The sequence below is a fragment of the Oncorhynchus masou genome, chromosome 27 (genome assembly GCF_036934945.1).
Source record: "Oncorhynchus masou masou isolate Uvic2021 chromosome 27, UVic_Omas_1.1, whole genome shotgun sequence".
In the NCBI taxonomy this organism is placed as follows: domain Eukaryota; kingdom Metazoa; phylum Chordata; class Actinopteri; order Salmoniformes; family Salmonidae; genus Oncorhynchus; species Oncorhynchus masou.
This window is the reverse complement of record NC_088238.1, coordinates 31,033,522-31,058,171: the sequence shown is the minus strand read 5'-3', so window position 1 is coordinate 31,058,171 and position 24,650 is coordinate 31,033,522. Positions and strand designations below refer to the sequence as shown.

The 24,650-nt window shown below is 45.0% G+C and overlaps 1 protein-coding gene across 4 annotated transcripts in view; it reads right to left on the bottom strand.

Moving 5' to 3' along the window:
- The window catches only part of LOC135515992 (dedicator of cytokinesis protein 4-like), a 137,720-nt gene that overhangs the window by 53,654 nt on the left and 59,416 nt on the right, over window positions 1-24,650 (bottom strand). For all 4 annotated transcript variants that reach the window (XM_064939909.1, XM_064939913.1, XM_064939912.1 and 1 more), the window contains exons 9-16: window positions 20,383-20,464; window positions 20,175-20,235; window positions 19,836-19,968; window positions 19,105-19,193; window positions 8,886-9,011; window positions 3,407-3,531; window positions 2,584-2,746; window positions 667-773 (exon numbers count right to left, since the gene is read on the bottom strand). In XM_064939909.1, the coding sequence (XP_064795981.1) occupies window positions 667-773; window positions 2,584-2,746; window positions 3,407-3,531; window positions 8,886-9,011; window positions 19,105-19,193; window positions 19,836-19,968; window positions 20,175-20,235; window positions 20,383-20,464 (886 nt within the window). The remainder of the gene's footprint in view (window positions 1-666; window positions 774-2,583; window positions 2,747-3,406; window positions 3,532-8,885; window positions 9,012-19,104; window positions 19,194-19,835; window positions 19,969-20,174; window positions 20,236-20,382; window positions 20,465-24,650) is intronic.

The window sequence follows — 24,650 nt, the reverse complement described above, 5'->3', positions numbered from 1 at the left end:
CTACACCCCAAAACAGGCAACAGGCCCCATAACGCAGAGCTGTGTTTAATTGGCTATGCCTGAGGGTTGGTTTAAATGCTGTTTGCTTTGGACAGGCCATGGGTTAAGTGGAGAGCTAACTGGGGTAGTAATGAAAACAAGCTGGGATGGCAAGCGCCTGTTTATGACAGAGTACAAGCTGGAAAAGTATCAGTGAGAAATAGCAGTGTGAGCATGGGATGTGTGTGTGTGTGTGCGTGTGTGTATTTGGGCATGCGTGAGGACAGAAAATACCACCCTCCCACACACACACACACACACACACCACACACACACACACAGCTCTGCCCATGTCTCATGGTTAGTGGACATTACATAAACAGATATAACTCATCATCCTGCTAGCCTACTCATTGCTGAAGCATCTGACTCACCTGGCCACCGCTCTGGAGCCAAGCAGCCACAATCAATCATGGTAATGGGACTAGCTTATTACAGCGCTTTTTTTCCCTCAAGGTCTCACAGAGCTTTACATGAAACAGTGTGGATCGACTCATCCGCCACTAATGTGAAACGCCTACCTAAGTGACGACTATCATGGTGGACAGGTGAGAAGTGATTGTGTGTGTGTGTGTGTGTGTGTGTGTGTGTGTGTGTGTGCGCGCGCGCATGTGTGTTGTTCAGTACCTTATGAATGATGAGCTCGTGGGTGCCGTCCGGCAATGTCCGTCCGTCCTCCTGCATCAGATGAACGAAGGAGTAGCCAAACAGCTTCTTCTCCCCTTTGTCTTTCGCTGTGGAACACATCACACACATCCAACGTCACTATCGGGAAACACACTATCACCGCTGCTTTCTAGTACTCTACAATCAGACAGCTACGCTATAGAGTGCAAGACGTACGCATCACATGTGGCTGGTGGCACCTTAATTGGGGAGGATAGCATTCCAATTCACTCCATTCCAGACATTATTTTGAGCCATCCTCCCCTCAGTAGTCTCCTGTGGTATGCATCCATTCAACCTGGAAGCTCTATCGCTGTGTTTAGAGCCTTGGAGGAAGTGAGGGAAAATGGTGCCTTTATTACGGTAGCGGGTGTCAGAGCAGGGAGTCAGAGCAGGGAGTGGGCGTCACGTGGGAATTGTTCCTCGGTGTCGTGGGAGAGGGTGACATATCCTTATATTTGAAACTTGTTTTATTGAGTTTAACTTAAATTGCAGTAACAGCCTATGTCATTTAGAAATTGTTGTCATAGCTTTAAGAAGCAAAAAAAGAGGTCAACTCTGCCTGGCTGGCTGCACTGAGTCACGTTAAACAGCTGATGTCCACTCCCCAGTGAATGACTCACATTGTCAGTTGCAATTTGATGATTTATATGATCAAATTGAAGCCTGGTTTGTTGTAATGCTGTAAGATAGTATATTCATATGGGAGGGGTAACCTTTCATTTTTTTTATATGCTAACATTATGAGCTAGCTAGCAGAAACAGCATTTGTCTTGAAGTTAAAATATAATGAGTGTACGGGCGATAATTGTATTTATCTATTATTGTCCACACATGCTTGTGAATAGCTGAGTCACACTGTACTGTACAGTGGCACCCTCCCTGCATACTTCATAAGCTTACAATATCATGACAGTCCGATGCTAATGTCAATTGAAAGGTTTATGTACATATTATGTCATATGTCTATTGAAATCACACCGTGGTGCCTCTGCTGCAACTCTCTTCAATCTAAATACGCCCACAGATCTCTTTAAATCTCCCCCCTGACCTCTGACCCAACTGTGACCTCTGACCTTACGGCTTCTGCCCCACACAGTGTTGCTAATTTAGCGCTATATTTTAGAGTTCTCTGCCTGCCCTCCACACAGGCAGAGAAGCACAGGTGGGAGAGCAGGGGAAAACACTACATCAGGGACCGTAGATGTAGTAAAGCAGCAAGGTAAATTTGTGCTGTGACATCGTTGTGGCAACGGAATAACGTCATGTAGGGACTTTTAGCGACAAATCAAGGAGCAAATAGCGGTTCTCAATGACAAATGGTTGGCAACACTGACCCCACAGTCTCAACAGATAGATGTTACCATAGAAACCAAGTAGAAACTCACCTCTAAAACTGCAATCACAGGAGCCGTCACCAAATGTAAGATATTAGTATTAGATGTGTGTGAGTTACAGTAGGTTGCGGCGGCGGTGTGGGTAAAGTTGTTGTGTGTTGTTGTAATGTTTTTTTGACTTGTGCTTCAGTTGTGTATGTCATCTATTCTCTTGGCAGGCTAGCCTCGATAGTGGGCTAAAAGAGCACCTAGTTAACAGCAAACACACCATAACCATAATATCACTGGCTGTGCTGCCCAAATTAAATGTTCCTTTAGAGAAATAAGAGTCCCCTCTGACTACATTCCCAATGTCAGTAGTAAATATTGGAGTCCACACACACACGCACACAGGCAGATACGCACACAGAAACACACGCAGAGGCACAGACAAAGAAACAGACAAATGCACACACACACACACACACACACGCAGCCCTCTTACCCCCCCACACACACACACAATACATTATCCCAGAGTAGTGGTGGAGTAGTGTCTTACTGGAGCAGTGTCTGAACTCAAAGCGGACGTGCGCGCCCCTGAACATGTCCACAGGGATGGGTAGTTTGATCTGCTCAGCCCAGCGGGGACTGTTGTTGTGGTAGAGCACAAAGGAGTGGTACTCATCCCCACCAGGCTCCCCTGAACCAGCCGCTACATAACTCTGGAGGAGAGAGAGAGGGGGGAGAGAAAGACGGAGGAGGATAAAGAGAGGGGAGAGAAGGGAGGGAGGTAGGCAGAGAAGGGAGCGAGGGAGGGGAGGGATAAGGGGGAGAGGAAAGAGGAAAGAGCGGAAGGGTAGATAAGAGAGGGCAGAGGAGAGAGGAGAGAGTGGGGCGAGAGCCGCGTTAATAGGCAGTGGAGATGAAAGCAAGAGATGGAGAGAGGAGGAGGGAGATTGCAGGACACACACACTGTTTACTGGACCGGTGACGCACAGCAATCTCCGTCTCTCGCTCTGGCTGAGAGAGTGACAGGGTTGCATGCAGAGGTGAGCTCTAGCAGCAGCAGAATCAAATCTATTTTCTGCGTATGGCTGCAGCATCCTGTCTGATCAGGAAACCACAGTGTTCTACAGAGACAACTAGTACCCTACCAATGACCAACACCATGTGCCAAAACCCATCCTCATCTCACATAGATAAAGCAGATAGATAAATCACACAACCAATACCTGTTCATCTGTACCCATATAGGCCTTCAGCATTAGACAACTTTTGCCTCGTTCAGTCTGATTGAACCAGGTCACAACAACACAACGACGAGAATTGAAAGCACAATCATGCCTGTAATATGAGAAACCGTAAGGAATGGATGATCTTACCTTCATGACCTGGCCTTCGATGTCCAGCACGTAGACCGTGATCTCCACGTTCCTGGCAACGCTCTTCCCTCCTTTCTCAAACTCTCCTTTCTCCAGCGTCACGTAAAGGTCATTCCTCATCTCTCCTGCAGGAGGGCGAACAGAGTGGTCCAAGCAGAAAGAATGTTGCACTCTGGATACAGGTCAACCGAACTGACGTTTCCTTCTCTTTACCAGTGGAAATAACAGGCATATTCATCTAGTGTTTGGTTGATTATATTTTATGAAAACATTAGTCACTTGCTTCATTCTATAGCTAGAGGATTCCTGATACTACCAGGAGTGAGAAATAAACTTTTTTTTGTCTTTGTCTGTTGTGGTCTAGTACTGTCTTTATGCCAGCTGGGGCCATCTACTTTAAGCGGTGACTGTCTTCCCAGTGGTCTACTTGGTGTGTGAACTGCTGACTGCTCATCATTTTCAGATAGTTGTTGACACATCAACCAGGATCAAGGGGCAGAGCAATGGCCGGGCAATCTGTTACTTGTTTTGGTAATCAGTGGCTGTATTGGAGGGGGAGCGGTTTCACCTCTCCTCTTGGGCAGTCAGCAATTAGGACGAGGAGGTGTATTCTCCACCTCTGCTAGACAATTAGCAATTATTGTTAATTCTTCAGTCTCCCCTGGCTTCTTAGCAGCGGCTTACCGTCGACGAAACAAAGACGCTTCTCCCGAGTTGTTTGAGGAAGGCGCCACATCACTCTCTCACTTGAGTATCTTGCCTAGTTGTTTACAGACAAATCAACTTTGTACACTTTTGTAGCTTTGTCAACTATGTGTGTGTGTTTTCCATATCTGTTCGGACCTCTCCCTGTAGACTTTTAGACGCTCCCCACCCCTTGGCCGCAACTCTTCTAATTTAGTGTCCCCTGCGCGCGCAAACCCATGTGATATTCTGGCTTCCCTGGCAGCGTTTGGAACTGCCAATCATCTCCGCTTATGCTGCCTTTCAGTCCCTTGATTATTTCGGCCGTGATGGAGAACTGGACCCCCCCCCCCAGAGAACACTGCTACTCCAGCTGTTCTTTCTTCATCTGACTGTTTCCCCATAGTCCGAGAGCATCTGATTGTTGCGGTGGTGGCACAGGTCTGCTAATTTCTAAGTGGAGATTTTCTCTTTCCTCCCTCTCTCACCTGTCCGTCTCCTCATTTGAATTCCATGCTGTCACTGCCACTCAAGCTTCACATTATTGTCATCTATCGCCCACCAGGTGCCCTTGGAGATTTCCTCAATGAGATTGACATCCTGATGAGCTCCTTTCCTGATGATGGCTCACCGCTCTTCGTACTTGGCAACTTCAACCTCCCACCGTCTGCCATCGATTCATTTCTTTCCCATCCTTACCTCGTTTCACCTCACCCTTTCTCAATCCCCTCCAACTCTCAGGGCAGGCAATATGCTTGACCTCCTCTTTACTAAAGGCTGTTTGCGTACTAATCTCACTGCAACCCCTCTCCAGGTCTCTGATTCCTTTACTTCTTTTTCCGCCTCCCTTTCCTCTAACCCTAACCGCTCAGCCCCTACCCAGATGCTCATGCTCCGTCACAATCTTCGCTCGCTCTCTCACATCTCTCTCCTCTCCTCTTCTATCCTATGTTCTCTCTCCCATCTGCTAAATCCTTCTCCCCCTGTCTCCTGATTATGCCAATTCGACCCTACTCTCCTCCCTTTCCGCATCCTATGACTCGCACTGTCCCCTTTCCTCCAGGCCGGGTCGGCCTTCCCCTCCTTCTCTGTGGCTGAGTGACTCATTGCGAGCTTACAGAACAGGGCTGCGGGCAGCTGAGCAAACATTTAGGAAAACTAAACCTCCGGAGGACCTATCATCCTTTCACTCCTATCTACCTTCTCTTCCTATGAAGCCACTTTAAAATGTCAAGATTCTGCCTCTAACTCTAGGAAACTCCTTTCCACCTTCTCCTCTCTCCTTAATCGGCAGGTAGCCTAGTGGTTAGAGCGTTGAGCCAGGAACTGACAGGTTGCTAGATCAAATCCCTGAGCTGACAGGGTAAAACTCTGTCATTCTACCCCTGAACAAGGCAGTTATTGTAAATAAGAATTTGTTCTTAACTGACTTGCCTAGTTACATATAATAATCCTCCTCCCTCTCTGCAGACTAAAGGTTGACTACATCCCCTACTCATTCACTCGGCCTCTAAAGTCCGCCTGTCTCCCTCACACAACTACGATATGCCTTGAACTCTTTCTCTCCTCTCTCTCCAGATGATATCCTGCGACTCGTGAGGTCTGGCTACCTGACAACCAGCCCACTCAACCCCTCCTCCCTTCACCAAACCATCTCTTGAGACCTTCCATTCCTCACTTCCTTCATCCCTGACCACTGGCTGCGTCACCTCTGACTTCAAAATGGCCCGAGTTGCTCCCCTCAAACACTCGACTCATCTGACATCAAACTATAGACCTGTATCCCTTTTTTTTGTTTTCTTTCCAAAACACTTGAGCGTGCCGTCTCTGATCAACTTTCTAGTTCTCTCTCTCAACTATCTTCTTGATCCTAACCAGTCAGGCTGTAAGACGGGTCACTCAACCGAGACTGTGTCACGGAGGCTCTCCACACGGCCAAAGCTAAATCTCTCTCATCCTCCTAGATCTATCCACTGCCTATGACACCGTGAACCATCAGATCCTCCTCTCCACCCTCTGAGGGCTGGGCGCTTCAGGCACTGCACACTCTTGGATTGCATCCTACCTGGCAGACCGCTCCTACCAGGTGACGTGGAGAGGATCTGTGTCTGCATGCTGTACTCTCTCTACTGGTGTACCCCAGGGCTCGGCCCTCTTTTCTCTATACACCAAGTCACTCGGCTCCGTCATATCTAGCTCAACCTCAACAAGATGAAACTGCTCTTCCTCCCAGGGAAGGCCTGCCCGCTCAAAGACCTCTCTATCACGGTTGACAACTCCAGAGTGTCGCCCTCCCAGCGTGCAAAGAGCCTTGGCGTGACTCTGGATAACACCCTGTCATTCTCTGCAAACATCAAAGCAGTACACTCCGTTCTGCCACCTCAGGTCTCTTGGACCTCCCACCCCACGGGAGGGCAGCTCCCCCTCAGCCTAGGCCACGCTCTTTTCTGTCCTGGCACTGCAATGGCGGAACCAGCTTCCCCCTGAAGCTAGGACAGCAGAGTCCCTGCCCATCTTCCGAATACATCTGAGACCATACCTCTTCAAAGAGCATCTTAAATAATCCTCCTCGTCACTCGGATTAAGTATATGGATGTTAATATAATTGCACGTAAAATGAACCTGCAATTTTTTTTTCCTGCTGTTCAGTGGCCATTTACATTTATGATATACACATACATGTTAGAGTTAAATACGTTAAGGAGAAAAGTCTGTTTTACAGAAAAGAGAAGGCATCGACACATCACACTGTCAGCAAGGATAGGGTGACCTCTTCACCCCAGTGGCAGACATGGAAGTGACAGGGTTGGCACAGGGCACAGATCTGTTTTCAGGGCAGACATTTTTGACGGTTCTGAATCTGAACACTCCACAAAAACATCGACATCCCAACGGCTGGCAAAAGGCGTATAGCAGCACCCTCCCTGCATACTTTGTATAGCTGACAATAACATGTCAAATATTAAAAATATATCAACGTGCTTGGTTTTCACTTGCGCCTCCACTTTCAGGAGTGTGTGGGGCTCTGGAAGTAGAGTGGATGTATGGTCACAGTACGGCGAAGCGACTATAGCATTCAAGACGCCAGGTGCTTCCTGCAGTATGAGTCAGACGGGTGACACGGCTGCTACACACACAGTCATCTAGTGTTAACACATTCATGTGCTATTCTATTACCTCCTCACCCGGTACCCCGGACCACAAGGTGTGACAGTTAAACCAGGCGCTCTTCATTTACTTTGTGAGATAAGGAGAATTACATCCCCCACTTACATTCTGAGCTGGTGGGAAGTGTTAGTTCAGTTGGGTACAGCAACACAATACTATCTGAGCCAGTGAAGTGTTCAACCTGTACTGAGACATGTGTACACACACACACACACACACACACAGACATTCAAGAGTAGCTAGTAGCTGCCTCGTATGAAAACACTCCTGAGGAGGTCTGTCTAACTTCACAGCCTAGAGAATAATTACGGGAAAGGACACATGTATACGCTCAAAGGCAGCCTTTGAAGTGCAGTCTTGGGAAGGAGATAGCCGAGAAGTAGTGGTACACGTTTTATATAAATAACGTTTTTTGGAGAGGTAGCACAATGCAGCAAGGTAACATCTGCACGAGAGAAGACAGGTCCGTATCCACTTCAGAGAATAGTTAGCCACAGAAAGGAAACAAGAGGAAGTTGTCTTCTTCCAGCCCCTGTGTGCGCGTGTGTGTGTGTGTGTGTGTGTGTGTGTGTGTGTGTGTGTGTGTGTGTGTGTGTGTGTGTGTGTGTGTGTGTGTGTGTGTGTGTGTGTGTGTGTGTGTGTGTGTGTGTGTGTGTGTGCGCAAATAGCTCTCCACATCTCTATCTAATGGCTTCCAGGGTTCAACTCAACCCAGAGAGATTGACTCTCTCTCTCACACACACACACACAGCCTGGAGAGACTTGACTATAATCCTTTGCCTACAGGAGCGTACACACACTAAAATCCCTAGCCCAGGGGCACAGTGAAAGTGGGAGCAGACTCTGACAAAGATTGTGAATATAAATCTTGAGCTGCTGTAGATGGCAAAACACTAGGGGACACACAGCAATCGGTTTCTTTTTATGTGAATGTACGTTCACATCACTTTTTTTCTTCTTTCAAACAATGGCTTTGTCTGTTTTGCAAGTAAGTTTTACTGTACAATTTACTGTGTACAGTCATTCATGCCAATACACACTCACCAGACAGTTTATTAGGCCTGGCATTCAATTGTTGCTCAATTGTTATCAACGGACCTAACCTTTTTCCAGGAAAAGTTCAGAGATGCCGTTCTGCACACCACTGTTGTACGGTGCCGTTATTTGTCGGTTTGTGGCCCTCCTGTTAGCTTGCACAATTCTTACAATTCTCCTTCGACCTCCTTCATCAACAAGCTGTTTATGCCCACAGGACTGCCGCTGACTGTTTTTTGTTTGTCGCACCATTCTCTGTAAACCTTAGACACCGTTGTGCGTGAAAAGCCCAGGAGGGCGGCCGTTTCTGAGATACTGGCTTTGGCGCGCCTGGCACCGACGTCCGTACAACGCTCAAAGCAGCTTAGGTCACTTGTTTTGCCCGTTCTAACGTTCAATCGATCAGTAACTGAATGCCTCGATGCCTGTCTGCCTACTATAGCAGGCCACGTGACTCGCCGTCTGTGGTAGCGAACCATTTCCGTGAAGCCGGTGGTGTACATTGGACACGATTTACCTACAAAAGCAGTGCAGTACAGACGTCGTTATGTTTTGACCAAAGAAGAGGTTAGCTGCGTGGGTGGTTTCTTACCTGGCATGATGATGTCAGAGAAGCCCAGTTTCTTGGTGATGGACACTCCTCTGGTGAACAACACCATGTACTCTCTCCTCAGCTGTTCAATGTCCCCGTGCAGCAACTGGAGAGATACAGCCAGGCCTGGGAACAGAAGAAGCCCACACAAATGTTTAGAACTAAAGTGACGCATCTTGAATACTTGACATGTAGTAAGATGTGACTCACGTGCACACACACACACACACACACGCACGCACGCACACACACACACACACACACACACACACACACACACACACACACACACACACACACACACACACACACACACACACACACACACACACACACACACACACACACACACACACACACACCATGAGTCAGACTACGGTATGCTTTAAGAATAAATTATAAAGAGAAAGCAACGGTGTCGTCTCCATCTAATATATTGGAAAACAACCAATAGATGTACAATGGCAGACTGTGGCCTTGGAATAAAACCCCTGCTTCTATTTTCAGTATTTTTCCATGTTCATATCGTTCCATATTTCCTTGATGCCATGCTAGATATTGCTCCGGTTTTCAAGGAAGTGGAAAAGGCTTTTGGTCAACCAGACCACTGATCCTGTCATTCTGAAATGTTTCAGGTCAATATATTCTTGAGTTTAGAAACTGGTACATATTTCGCCGGCCTGCTAAAAGGAGAAGCTACGGCACTTTGTGGCCCAAGATGGCAAGGGTTTAATTCCCCCAAACTACAATACACACACACACACACACACACACACACACACACACACACACACACACACATTCCTCGAACAGATTCGCCTGTCACAGCTCAAACCACAGGAATACAGAGGCAGCAGTCTTGTAACAACACTGAAATCCTTCCACAGTAACGTTATGTTTTAACATGGCACAGTCAAGGCTTGATCAATAATCTAAGACGAGAAACCCATTAAGTTTGGGGGGAGATTCCACAGTGCTTGGGGCATGTCCGCCTTGCCCTCCCTTTCATGTGGATGAAGCCCATGGCACAGCACAGCCTCACAGCCACTCCAGGGCCACAATTAGGCAAACCCCTGCTTCATTGCTATTCTACACAGTAACACACAAGAGTATTCAGGGCTGCCAGCCTGCCTGCCACCACTTTGACACTCTCTCCCCTCTGTCCTCCTCACTGGCTTTTCACCAACTTAACACAAGGAGCACAGGGAGCAACAGGATGGAGCATTTCCGCTGTTCAACAACAACAACACACAGCCTTGTGCTGCTTCTGCCCATTGCGGAGCCTCATTCTCTGTCACTTTTGCTGACTCCGCACCCTCTCTCTCTCTGTCTCTCTCTCTCTCCATCTCTCTCTCTCTCTCTCTCTGTATCTCTCTCTCTGTCTCTCTCTCTCTGTATCTCTCTCTCTCTCGCTCTCTCTCTCTCTGTGTCTCTCTCTCTCTGTCTCTCTCTCTCTCTCCATCTCTCTCTCTCTCTCTCTCTCTCTCTCTCTCCCTCTCTCTCTCTCTCCATATCTCTATTCCTGCTTAATCTTTCTCTCTCTTCTCACTCCCTCTCATCCTCTCTCTATGATTATTCAAACCAATATCATTTCGCTCGTTCCTCTGCTTCAGATTTTCTCATATTTTCTTCATTCGTCTCTCCCTGTAAATTGGCCAGCAGCTAGCTAATATTTCTCCATGGCTGGTTTTGGTCGGCAGTTTGGAAGCTCTACACAGCGAGCCCCGCTACGCAGCACAGCACCGCACACCACCGCTCATTTTAATTGTTCCCCTGACAACCAGACTAATGAATTTAAGGCCTTTAATTATGCAAGTTATTCCACCGTCTCCTGCATCAATGATTTATAAGGGCAGGACCTGTGGAGAAGAGAGTGGAGGCGTGCAGTCACCTGGCTACAGGGCTGAGAGGCTCAACTGATTGTCTTGTAGTGCAGTCGTATAGTAGCCTCCTGCAATACAGCAGAACGTGTAAGGGGTTTGGAGTTGATATTGAAATGAAGCGGATACATACCTGTACAGTAGGAATGGTGGGATGGCTTTAAATACACAGAATTAGCAGGTGGAAACGAGTGTTCTCAGTCAAGTAAATCCAAGTGAAATGTAATGGGGTTTGTTCTGTAGAAGTCAGCATTTCTACCTCTTCGGGAATGACTCAACATGCTGTTACTAAAAAAGGTTTTCACATGCAGGGTTTCCGTGGAACTACTCCGTACACTGTGGCTCTGTCAAAGTTTTATGCCGAATCATAATTAATGAATGTGCCCTCGCTCCTCAATGAGCCAAACATCACTGGTTTGACATAATTCATCAGCAACTGCTGTATCAATCCATATTGCATTCATCATCATTCAGACGAAACGCACACAGCTTTACTGTGATGCAGTTTGAACTGTCCCCGTTTCACTTTTCAGCGGCTGTGAAACAGGAAAGGGGAAGCTTGATCCAGCACTGAGTATGATTGACGACGCCACCTGGAAGGCATTCGATGGCAAGCCGCCGGAGCTTCTGATTAACACAACTTAAGAGGCCAGGGTCAGAACAAATTTGCATTTCAAAATAATTCCACCACATGTGATGTGACGCGACGTGCGTGTGGGGAGAAATGGGGAGAATGGGTGAGTTGACGAGCAAGAGGACGAGAACGACACATCGCGACGTAAACACCGACTGTGAATGAAGAACAGGGCGGGTCATTCTATTGTTTTGATCCATTCTAATTATAGGCCTAATCTTAAAATGGTATGTTACCGATATCAGTTCACCCAATCAAAGCTGTCTTATCAGTCTCCTCTGGCCCACTTGGAACAGGCTACACAGTGAGCGTAGTTGTACATGCTGAATGGCTTTCAATATCGTGGAAAATATCCACTTTGGGAAGCAGGCAAAAAAATGTCCCCATGGACAATTGCTTCACTTCACTTTAATTAGCGAACAAGTTGCTTGCAAAGAAAACAAGTCCTGGCCGGCACCATGACTAAAGTGAGCCAGGAGATCCCTCCCTCTGCCCAAAATAAGGCAGATGCACAACTGTTGTGGTACAAGACACAAAGAGACAATAGGAGACTACAACCAAACAAAGGTCAAAGTGTGTCAAGCTATTGAAAGTAAAAAAAATTGTGTCAACTGTTAGGACAAGGGACAACAAACTAAATCCAACGAATGCCATTGCGTGAAGACGCACACAAACACGAGCTGACAATAATTGATTATTTTTGACTGCTGTTATATTCACACTCATATTCATTATGAGGCCTTCGTAGCTTTTTTTTGCAGAGTTTCACTATTTATCAAGGTCACTTGGCGCTGATAATGATGCTTAGGCTGCGTTTTCATCATTTGACTGTGCGTCTTGGTGGTTGGGTTATTTTTTATTTTGTCCATATAATAAAAAGGCTACTTCCATGTTCCAATACAGATGCTTTCTGTTTTACATATAGCCTACATTACATAAACTAATGAAAGTACTACCGTGTTAGTTGAAATAAAATACTAATCATATTCTCATGTCACCCAAGGCCTTCATAAACACAACCAAATGATTATTTTTGCGATGGCATATATGAAATATATGAATTCCACTGTTAGAACGTTGCAGTCAGAATGACCGCTCTTTAGGTTGAACTGGGTCCCTCGAGGCCCAGCGGTTCTAGGGTTTAACCCGTCTCCTCCCCTTCATCTACACTGATTGAAGTGGATTTAACAAGTGACATGAATAAGGGATCGTAGCTTTCGCCTGGTTTCAGTCCCTGTCATGGAAAGAGAAGCACTCAGTGTAGAAACACCATGATAAGTGTCGGGGTGGCAGGTAGCCCGGCGGTTAAGAGCGTTGGGCCAGTAACCAAAAGGTTCTAAATAGAGCAGAGCTGAACACTGAAGTGTTATTGGACCATTTCATCCTGCATGGAAACTGCCACAAATAACCTCAATGTCTAAACCGCCTAAACCCTTCTGCACCCTCCTGAAAAATCAACACATCTTAAAAGCATTCTGAATCCCCATCCTCTTAGTTAACATCAAATATGCATGTCTTCTCTGGTATCAACAGCAACATAACAGACTACTAGATACTACTGCAATATGCATATGATGTAAGGATAATAACATCCTCTTATAGAACTTATTCATTTAACTCCATCGAGTCAGAGAGAGTGCGGTAAACGGTTGATTAAAGTGTATCTCTGTAAGGATATTGTTCTCCTACTTAGCATCATTCCCCAGTTCACTTTTGTCAGGGAATTAATTCCAATTTCTCGCTTATCAATTCAACTGAGCAAATAACATCTTAATTTATTCCAAAGCCAAACTTTCATTTGGGATTTTAACTGGCGCCGGGCTATTAGGGCTGACTCCATTTAGTCGACCGGCCGATTGTTTGGTCGATAGGCTGTTGGTCGACCAAAATGTCTTTACTCGAGCTGTAGAAAAAAATATATATATCATGGTGCACAAGACACCTGTCTGAGTGGACTAATCCACTGTGGAGGCCGTTGGGATGGCACAGTCCATCAGTCTAAGATATGGTCCTGAAATTGTATATGGTTATATTATGTAAGAACAATGGTGCAAAACAAATAAAAATGATATTATTTTATAATAAAAGTGCTTTCTCCCGCGTTGGGTAGTGGTCGCTGTCCGAGGTTCTGAAACACATCAGTGCGCTGTTGAATTGGCGCATTTCCGTTTCTAATAGCAAAGCATAATAGCAAAGTTAACCAACATATTGGTGTTGAGAACAATGCGGCAGAGGCAGCAGCGGAGTTAGGAGACAAGAAAACAGACTTTGCTTAAATTGTCTAAGAAAAGTGAGGAGAGAGCGAACGCCAACTTAATTAGGTCTATAATCAATAGCCTAACTGTTAAATGTGCCTTGCTTAATAAATCATCCATATAAACTGAGTAAACAAAGAAACATCCCTTTTTTAGGACCCTGTCTTTCAAAGATAATTCGTAAAAATCCAAATAACCTCACAGATCTTCAATGGAAAGGGTTTAAACACTGTTTCCCATGCTTGTTCAATGAACCATAAACAATTAATGCACCTATGGATTGGTCATTAAGACACTAACAGCTTGCAGGTGGTAGGCAATTAAGGTCACAGTTATGAAAACATAGGACACTATAAAGAGGTCTTTCTACTGACTCTGAAAAAAAAAAGAAGAAAGATGCCCAGGGTCCCTGCTCATCTGCGTGAACGTGCCTTAGGCATGCTGCAAGGAAGCATGAGGACTGCAGATGTGGCCAGGGCAATAAATTGCAATGTCCGTACTGAGAGACGCCTAAGACAGCGCTACAGGGAGACAGGGCGGACAGCTGATCGTCCTCGCAGTGGCAGACCACGTGTAACAACACCTGTACAGGATCGGTACATAGGAACATCACACCTGCGAGACAGGTACAGGATGGCAACAACAACTGCCCGAGTTACACCAGGAACGCACAATCCCTCCATCAGTGCTCAGACTGTCCGCAATAGGCTGAGAGAGGCTGGACTGAGGGCTTGTAGGCCTGTTGTAAGGCAGGTCCTCACCAGACATCACCGGCAACAACGTCGCCTATGGGCACAAACACACCATCGCTAGACCGAACAGGACTAGCAAAAAGTTCTCTTCTCTGACGAGTCTGGGTTTTGTCTCACCAGGGGTGATGGTCGGATTCGCGTTTATCGTCAAAGGAATGAGCATTACACCGAGGCCTGTACTCTGGAACGGGATCGATTTGGAGGTGGAGGGTCGATCGGTCTGGGGCGGTGTGTCACAGCATCATCGGACTGAGCTTGTTGTCACTGCATGCAATCTCAATGCTGTGCATAACAGGGAAGACATCCTCCTCCCCCATGTGGTACCCTTCCTGCAGGCTCATCCTGACATGACCTCTCCAGCATGACAATGCCACCAGCCATACTGCTCGTTCTGTGTGTGATTTCCTGCAAGACAGGAATGTCAGTGTTCTGCCATGGCCAGCGAAGAGCCCGGATGTCAATCCCATTGAGCACGTCTGTTGGATCGGAGGGTGAGGGCTAGGGCCATTCCCACTTGAAATGTCCGGGAACTTGCAGGTGCCTTGGTAGAAGAGTAACATCTCACAGCAAGAACTGGCAAATCTGGTACAGTCCATGAGGAGGAGATACGCTGCAGTACTTAATGCAGCTGGTGGCCACACCAGATACTGACTGTTACTTTAGATTTTGACCCCCCCCCCCACTTTATTCAGGGACACATTATTCAATTTCTGTTAGTCACATGTCTGTGGAACTTGTTCAGTTTATGTCTCCGTTGTAGAATCTTGTTATGTTCATACAAATACTTACACATGTTAAGTTTGCTGAAAATAAACACAGTTGACAGTGAGAGGCAGATCCTGCTTCTGTTTGCCTGTTTGAGTGTTTGTTTAATAGTCTAGCAACCACATGTTGGATAAACAATTTCATGGCTGTTTTTAATCTTTGCTATGCTGTAATAAAAGCTTTACACTTTTTTCCATTAGAACAGCCTCTCTGGTATTATTTATAATTTCTTTAGTGTTGTTTACACTGTTCCAAATTGTCCTAGAAATTATATTTTTTAATAATAATAACCCTCTTTTTTCCTTGTTCTCCTTCTTCGTGTTATTATTACTATTATTATTAATATCATCATTATAATAAGTAATGTCGTTATCATTAGAAGGCTTACCATAGCAGCCTGGTGTAACTTCCATCATGCTGTAGGCCTAAGAGCTCATTATGTTTAGTCTTATTACCATAACTTACTGAGGCCTATATTTCAATACGTATATAGGCTACTGTATCAATCGATCCTTTATTCGTTTATGTTATCACACAGCATACCAGTCATTCGTGATTTGAAGTGAAATCAAGCATTTTAGTTTAAAAAAAAACAATAACAAAGCGACCACTGAATAATTTGCGTAAACAATAAATAAGCCTAAACCATCACAAATAAAATAAATGCGACAGTTTTTAGTCTTTGCTGTAAATAAAGCGTTTACAAAAAATGCTATAATTTATAATTATAATTTATTTAGTGCTGTTAGCATTGTTCCAAACTGTTAAAAAATAAGTATATTGTAATCTAACAGCACCTGTTTAGCACGCACAATATGCATGCAGCGCTTACTCCATATTTGTCAGACCACTGCATCCATATTGCTGTCACGCGGATTACAAAAACAAAACCAGTCCCGTCGCTGACACCGATGTCTTGTTCCGAGACAAATGAAAAAACATCTTTGCTCTCTTTGAGGACAATAAAGTGCCACTGACATGACCCGCTACCAAAACATGCGGGCTCTCCTTCACCACGGCCAACGTGAGTAAAACATTTAAACGTGTTAACCCTCGCAAGGCTGCCCCCAGGTGGTGAGGGTAGGAAACAACATCTCCACCCCGCTGATTCTCAACACTGGGGCCCCACAAGGGTGCGTTCTCAGCCCTCTCCTGTACTCCCTGTTCACCCACGACTGCGTGGCCATGCACACCTCCAACTCAATCATCAAGTTTGCAGATCACATTACAGTGGTAGGCTTGATTACCAATAACGACGAGACAGCCTACAGGGAGGAAGTGAGGGCCGTTGGAGTGTGTTGTCAGGAAAATAACCTCATACTCAACATCAAAAAAACAAAAGGAGATGATCATGGACTTCAGAAAACAGCAGAGGGAGCAGCCCCCTATCCACATTGACGGGACAGTAGCGGAGAAGGTGGAAAGTTTTTTGTTCCTCGGCGTACACATCACGAACAAATTGAAATGGTCTACCCACACAGACAGCGTGGTGAAGAAGGTGCAACAGCGCATCAACAACAGTGTATTCTTCAATCTCAGGAGGCTGAAGAAATTTGGCTTGTCACCAAAAACACTCACAAACTTTTACAGATGCACAATCGAGAGCATCCTGTCGGGATGTATCACCGCCTGGTACGGCAACTGCTCCGCCCTCAACCGTAAGGCTCTCCAGAGGGTAGTGAGGTCTGCACAAAGCATCACCGAGGGCAAACTACCTGCCCTCCAGGACACCTACAGCACCCGATGTCACAGGAAGGCCAAAAAGTTCATTAAGGATAACAACCACCCGAGCCACTGCCTGTTCACCCCGCTATCATCCAGAAGGCGAGGTCAGTAAAGGTGCATCAAAGCTGGGACCGAGAGACTGAAAAACAGCTTCTATCTCAAGGCCATCAGACTGTTAAACAGCCATCACTAACATTGAGTGGCTGCTGCCAACATATTGACTCAAATCTCTAGCCATCTCAATAATAAAAAATTGGATGTAATAAATGTATCCCTCGTCACTTTAAACAATGCCTGATTGTTTTGACTGCGTTTGAGCCTGTGGATTACTCAAGAAAATGCGCTAACAAAACTGAGGTTTTTGGATATAAAGAGACTTCATCAAACAAAAGGAACATTTATTGAGTAAATGAATGTCTTCTGATTGCCACCATATGAATATCATCAAAGGTAAGGGATTAATTTTATCTCTATTTCTGAGTTTTGTAATGCTTCTGCTTGGCTGGTTAATGTTTGTAATAATTTGTCAACTGGGCTATGTTCTGGGCTAGGCATGCTTTCGCCGAAAAGCATTTTATAAATATGACACTGTGGTTGGTTTAACAAGAAGTTAATCTTTAAACCTATGTAAAATATGTTTTATTTTCTGAATTTTTATCATGAGCATTTCTGTATTTGAATATGGCGCTCTGCAATCTCACTGAATGTTGGCCAGATGGGACGCTAGCGTCCCACGTACCCTAGGGAGGTTAAATATTACTGCACGGTCGAAACTAGAAGCACAAGCATTTCGCTACACTCGCATTAACATCTGCTAACCATGTGTATGTGACCAATACAATTTGATTCGATTTGATTTGCCATGTGTTACAGTGTTCAGAGTTTGTACAAACCTACTTATTGATGTGATTCTGATATGCTATAGGTCAGACCCTATTGGTCACGTGCATGTGATGCACACATTTCACTAAAGGGATCAAGGGCTGAGGGAATTGGGAATGTTCTTTTGGTAAAACAATACTTTTCAGTCAGAAATGGCTGTAATTATGTTGCAGATTCAGCAACACGGACAGCGCGATACACACTGTAGATGTTCTGTGGTGGTCGCTGCAGCAGGGAGGAGAGAGAGACAACGGGTGTGCGATTCACACAGTCACTCGCAGTCTCTCTTTTTTTTAACACAGCGCAGCAAGTCTGAGCCAGGCACTGCACACTCAAATCAATTGCGGTCGGACTCCCTCTAGTCATTTGTGTGTCTTTAATTATTTAATCAAACAGTTCGCTTAAAGCATCAGACAAGCTCAATGCATATAGTTGATTTGATTAAAACACACAGGATGTGTCTATATATGGAAGAATACACGTTTAAAACATTTCAGAACAGACAACCATTATTATTCATTATTGTTATTAACTCTCAGGTGAAAACGTCATGTAAATTCGCAGCGGATAGCGCAGTATGCTAAATGACTTTGTCAGTCATCATAATTACTGTGTTGCTGCTGCTCCCTCCACTACCAGCTTATTAAAATCCCAGAGTTGTGACTGCACCTCATGCAATTACTGCTGGTCTTTTGAGGCGCTGTGGATGAAATAGGAGCAGACTTGCAGATCTGTCTGTGAGATAGACTCGGTTGATGGAGATCCAAATCCTACAAAACTTCCCAGTGTTTTGTGGGGTGAATAGAGGCCAGTTAGCTACTAATCTTATTGTTGTAAACAAGCTATATAAGAATAAGCCGAGGTAGCTATTGAAATGAACCATTGACGACTCACACACGCACGTACGCATGCACGCACAGACAAGTATACACACACACAATATAATTTAGGCCTATTTGAGAAGAGGTTCATTCATGTCTTCAACCATCTTCCATCCACTTTCTTTCCATCCGATTTGCAATTTCCTCTCACAGCCTAAACCTAATGTTCTCCTCCTATCCATCAACCTGTTGCTAGGGAGAACGGCAGACAGTCAGTTTCATATGGAGGGGATTGCTATTTATATCAGTTCAATGCATATTGAGCTGTGCCGAGCAGCGTGGTACACACCCAGCTACAGTGGAACTGTACAGCAGAGAGCAAATCGGCTTCCCATTAAACTCCCATCCATCGCATCTCGTGGATTTTCAGTTCGGCAGAATTTCAGAGGTATAACATTTCCGCTAGTTGTGAGGTGAGAAATACAAAAGGGAGGTTGTTCCTTACCCGTGTTGGAACCTGATAGGTTGTATCTGGAGTTGACCTTTCTGATGATGTTCTCGTGGATTTGATACCACTCGCTTTCCGTGGTACATCTGGAACACAAAGGCAAACCGTGGTGTGTCATGCATGATTTGGGTCAACGAGATAACACTAGCCCAATAACATTCCTCAACTTTATAATATAAATCCAATGAAACACAGAGGTAGAGAAGCGTCAAAACTCTGGGCTAGGTACTATAGGCCTATTGTCCACCCATTTCAGCCCCTATGTAGGTCAAACCATTACTGTGTCCATAACGGCTTTTTCAATCATCCCTTGGGTATGTATCTAGAGTGCTGTAATAGTACCCGTGTGTGTGTGTGTGTGTGTCTGTGTGTGTGTCTGTGTGTTTGTGTGTGTGTGTGTGTGTGTCTGTGTGTCTGTCTGTGTGTGTGTGTGTGTCTGTGTGTCTGTCTGTGTGTGTGTGTGTGTGTGTGTGTGTGTGTGTGTGTGTGTGTGTGTGTGTGTGTGTGTGTGTGTGTGTGTGTGTGTGTGTGTGTGTGTGTGTGTGTGTGTGTGTGTGTGTGTGTGTGTGTAAGCTGGTCAACACTGTTGCCCCACAATCCGTCCACTGTGAAAGCTGAACGATGTATCTGCTACATGATTTCATTGTCTGTGAGAGGGCACTGAAGTGTATTGTGAGTTGTGGCTTCTGTGTACAAATGCTCTTTCGATATGATGGAAGGTGACTCACGCGTAAACCTTCAGTAGGTGGTCGTCTTTAGAGTCTGCCGTGAGAAGGTCTGCGATACTGACCACAGCACAGCCAAAGGGCCGTCTGTACTGGATACTACACAGGTTCTTCTTCTCCCCAGCGCCCATCCGCCCTGCAACCAACACAACGACAACACAGTCAATGTCTGTACATCAGTGCTCTGTAGTTACTATATTAGAGAGTGTTACCACTTAACTATAATTACTGCAATACTATGTTATTACTGTGTTAGAGCTGTGTTCATTTGTATTTAAATATGTGCAATATAAATGTAGTGTTTGACTAATTAAGGGGGGGGGGGGGGCACTGGGAACTTACCAATTCTCATAATGTGAACAACAATGTAGACGTCTTTTCTGAGATCGCTGCTCCCCAAATCCTGAAGAGAGAAAAACACATACATTTTTAATCAAAGGGTGATGGTAGTATCCTCAATACAATAACAGACAACGTGTCATGTGCAGAACGACTATGACTTCTATACCCCCTAGGGTGCATAGAAGACACAGTGAAGTTCAGTACTCACCACAAAGAGGGTGCACTGTCTCTCTGTCTTCTCCGGCGACTTGGGCACTCCGTTCTTATTCAGTCTGACAAAGAACCTCTCACTGGAGGAGCAGAAAAGAGGAGAAAATAGGAAAGAAGAGGGGAAGAGAGGTTATTCATTGTCATGCCATAAATAAAATATATGTTGGCGATGACAGTAAACATGACAGAGGAGGGGAGTTGGCGAAACAACGAGCAAGCTACTAGATCAGGTCTCCCACACGAGAGTAGTGTACTACAGTACAAGCAGATGTAGTGTCCTAGTAGTGTACTAGAGTACAAGCAGATGTAGTGTATTAGTCTACAAGAGTACAACAAGAGGTAACCCAGAGGTAAGCTCCTCCGTATTCACAGAGAGAGAGCCCTATGGCAAATAACGCTAGAAGAAGAAGAATTAATGCCATAGCACCATGACGAGATTCTACGCAACATGTACGCAACATATCCGGCAACACAGAAAAACAATATTCTTCAATTCCATGTCCGACATCACAATAAAATGATGCTACCTTTCTACCAAACTAGATGAAATATTCATAGAATTTAGCGAATTCTTCAGGAGCGATACTAACCCAGTTCTTGGACTCTCAACCAACGGAAAGGAGCATGACGGAGTGTAGATTAGAATGCACAAAGCAAAGCGCTTTGCAATAACATTGGGGATACACTGCAATGTCATTGAAATTTTGCAGTATGGCAAGGCGACGAAGGGGGAATTCATAAAAACATAGATCATGGAAGAAAAGCAGTGAAATGGCAAACGTCGCAATATGCACCTACATATGAAGACCGTACTTGCTACAAAGTTACAGAAAGCTAAACCGCACACGAACCGAAACTGGATACATTGTAAACGCAGGTCCAATGAAGAAAAACTAAGCTAGCTAGCAATTGATTTGTTCATGCAGAGACATATTGTTGGGGAGAATAACCTAACGTGGTGAGTGATGAACATGAATTTCATGACACAAGTGGCGCTATGCTGTCATATCCTCCCACATGAAATTTCTAGTTTGACCAGCTGTTTTCAGCAACTGATCTTTTTTATTCCGTCATATTGGAAGGTTTGCTAGCAACAAACTATTTAGCTAGCTGCTAGCCTAGTGTTTGATATGCAATGTGATCTCCTCGTAATGAACAGTGTTACGTGTCCTGACGAGAAGGCCCTTTGCCAGGCAAAATTGGGCATCATCAGCTCATTGTTATAGAAGTAACAAACGCAAATGCCGCTATTTAGCTTTAATTCTGGCTGCAGAGGTTGTGACTGTGTTAGCCATAACTAGTTAGCAAACAAGGAATAAGAACATATCAACTAAAAAAATGTTATTTCTAGAAGTAAATGTCTGCTTTAACTTTGTTTTCTCTGGTAACTGTGGTATAAAAGGGATAAATCCCTCCGTCCTTCATTAAATAGTACCCGCAAAACACCCGTCTCAACGTCAACAGTGAAGAGGTGACTCCGGGATGCTGGCATATTCTAGGAGTTCCTCTCTCCAGTGTCAGTGTTCTTTTGCCCGTCTTAATCTTTTATTTGTTTTGGGCAGTCTGAGTATTGGCTTTTTCTTTGCAACTCTGCCTAGAAGGCCAGCATCCCGGGGTCACCATTTCACTCTTGACGTTGAGACTGGTGTTTTCCAGGTATTATTTAATGAAGCTGCCAGTTGAGGACTTGTGAGGTGTCTGTTTCTCAAACTAGACACTCTAATGTACTTGTCCTCTTGCTCATTTGTGCACCGGGGCCTCCCAATCCTCTTTCTATTCTGTTAGAGACAGTTTGCGCTGTTCTGTGAAGTGAGTAGTAAACAGCGTTGTACGAGAACTTCAGTTTCTTGGCAATTTCTCGCATGGAATAGCCTTCATTTCTCAGAAAGAAAATAGACTGACGAGTTTCAGAAGAAAGTTATTTGTTTCTGGCCATTTTGAGCCTGTAATCGAACCCACAAATGCTGATGCTCCAGATACTCAACTAGTCTATAGAAGGAGAGTTTTATTGCTAATTTAATCAGAAAAACAGTTTTCAGCTGTGCTAATGTAATTACAAAAGGGTTTTCTAATAATCAATTAGCCTTTAAAAATGACAAACTTGGATTAGCTAACATAATGTGCCATTGGAACACAAGAGTGATGGTTACTATAATGGGCCTCTGTACGCCTATGTAGATATTCCATAAAAAAAATCTGCCGTTTTCAGCTACAATAGTCATTTACAACATTAACAATGTCTACACTGTATTTCTGATCAATGTGATGTTATTTTAAATGGACAAAAAAAAAGCTTTTCTTTCCAAAACAAGGTCATTTTTAAGTGACCCCATTCTTTTGAACAGTAGTGTACATAGCATGCTTATTATACATATTGTGTATATACAAATTCCAAAAACATCTACAAAATGTGCATTTAACCAACTACAGCATAACAGAACTGGCCTCAGATGCTCCCATGCTGAAAGGATAGAGAGGAGAGTGACTGTCAGACAGAGGACACACACACACACACATACACCATCCCCTGCCATACTTGTCCCATCCCGCTGCCAACGGCCAGCTAATCCTGTTAGGTGACTTTCACAGCCCTCAGATAAGCAGAGAGAGAGCCTTGTAATGCTGGGACAGCAAGCCAACTCCAACCTCGCTGCTACAGCTATAGCCTTACACTAGCTAGCCTGCTAGCCTGTTAGCTAGCCTGTTAATTCAGCAAGCCAACCAGGAGATTGACAGATTCCTATGCATTAAGCATGGGAGTCACACACACACGCACTCACACCCACCCGCTCCAATCTCTAATTAACACTACATTTTTGAAACCTCATCCTCCAATTACCAGCCGCTCCAGTGCATACAGATCCCTGAGCCCCACGACACACACAGCTGCAAGGCTGCTGATCAGGTTGCTTCAGGCCACTAGCAGGTCCCTAGTGGGACCATATCACTGCTTATCAGCAGATTCATTTAAATATAATGAATGGCTTCTCTCCCTCCCTCTCTCTCTCCCACTCATCACATAGTCCCTCTGCAGTGCTCGGAGCATTTATTTGTTCCTCCCCCGCTATCGATGATTGCATTAGGAAAGAGATCCAGACGTGAGCGTGGGCCAGAATGACCTGGCTGGTGTGTGTTGAAGGCTAGGTAAATGAACCATGCTATACAGAGTCTCCAGGGGAAGAGGAGACGGGATATCCCTCCACAATGGACTGTCTGAATCAGTCTGAGGGACTACCGTATAGCCACACAATATGGCCCACACACTGCGGGAGAGTGTCTCATAGAGGACCCAGACCAGAAGCGGATTTAGGTATAGGCGACATGGGCTGCCGGTCATGGTGGGATCTAGCCGGGGGCGGCACGGGGTGCCCGTGCAAATGATTTGGGAATGGTGACATTTGCGCGATCGGTTTTCTGTCGCTCATTTGCACGTCACGTCAATGATATCATGTCATCATGTGGGACTGTGGGTCAACTAACCTTGTCGGAGTGGGCGCCCTGATTCTATTTCGGGAGCTAGGAAGGCTACTGCCTGGGAAGGTTTCCCACTCAGAAGTACGAGATGGGGGGGGGGGGGGGGTTAGGTTGACCTCAGGTCTCCCCACTGGAAGCCTGAGGTAGGGGGAGCGGGGGAATCTATCAAATAGCGCACCTCTAACTTTGTACAGTACTAATGCAATTAGTAAAATCAGTCACACTACAAAATGCTACCAAATAAACTCATAAATTCATTCATATTACTGTGAATATATAGTTTCACAGACATACTGTTGCATTTTTTTCTGGTTTGTGCCAAATCGTTAATAACATACAACCAGTCTTCACACCACCAAGGTGAATTGGTTTAGTCTTGACTCTTGGTTGACAGTGTTGGGGGACGGGTAATGTATTGATGCTCAAGTGCCAAATCAACACATATTTGTTTCTATTTGTCTTTGTTACTTCTTTTTGATATTTATGAGTCTTACTTTTGTATATATTTTTATATTTATATAGTTTTAAAGGTTAGTGTCACGCCCTGACGCCCTGGCTTTTTATGTCTCTATTTTGGTTTGGTCAGGGTGTGATTTGGGTGGGCATTCTATGTTCCTGAATTTTTTTGTTTTGGCCGGGTATGGTTCTCAATCAGGGACAGCTGTCTATCGTTGTCTCTGACTGGGAACCATACTTAGGTAGCTTTTTCCCACAGGGTTTTTGTGGGAAGTTATTTTCTGTTTAGTGTTTGCACCTTACAGGACTGTTTCGGTTTAATTTATTCTCTTGTTA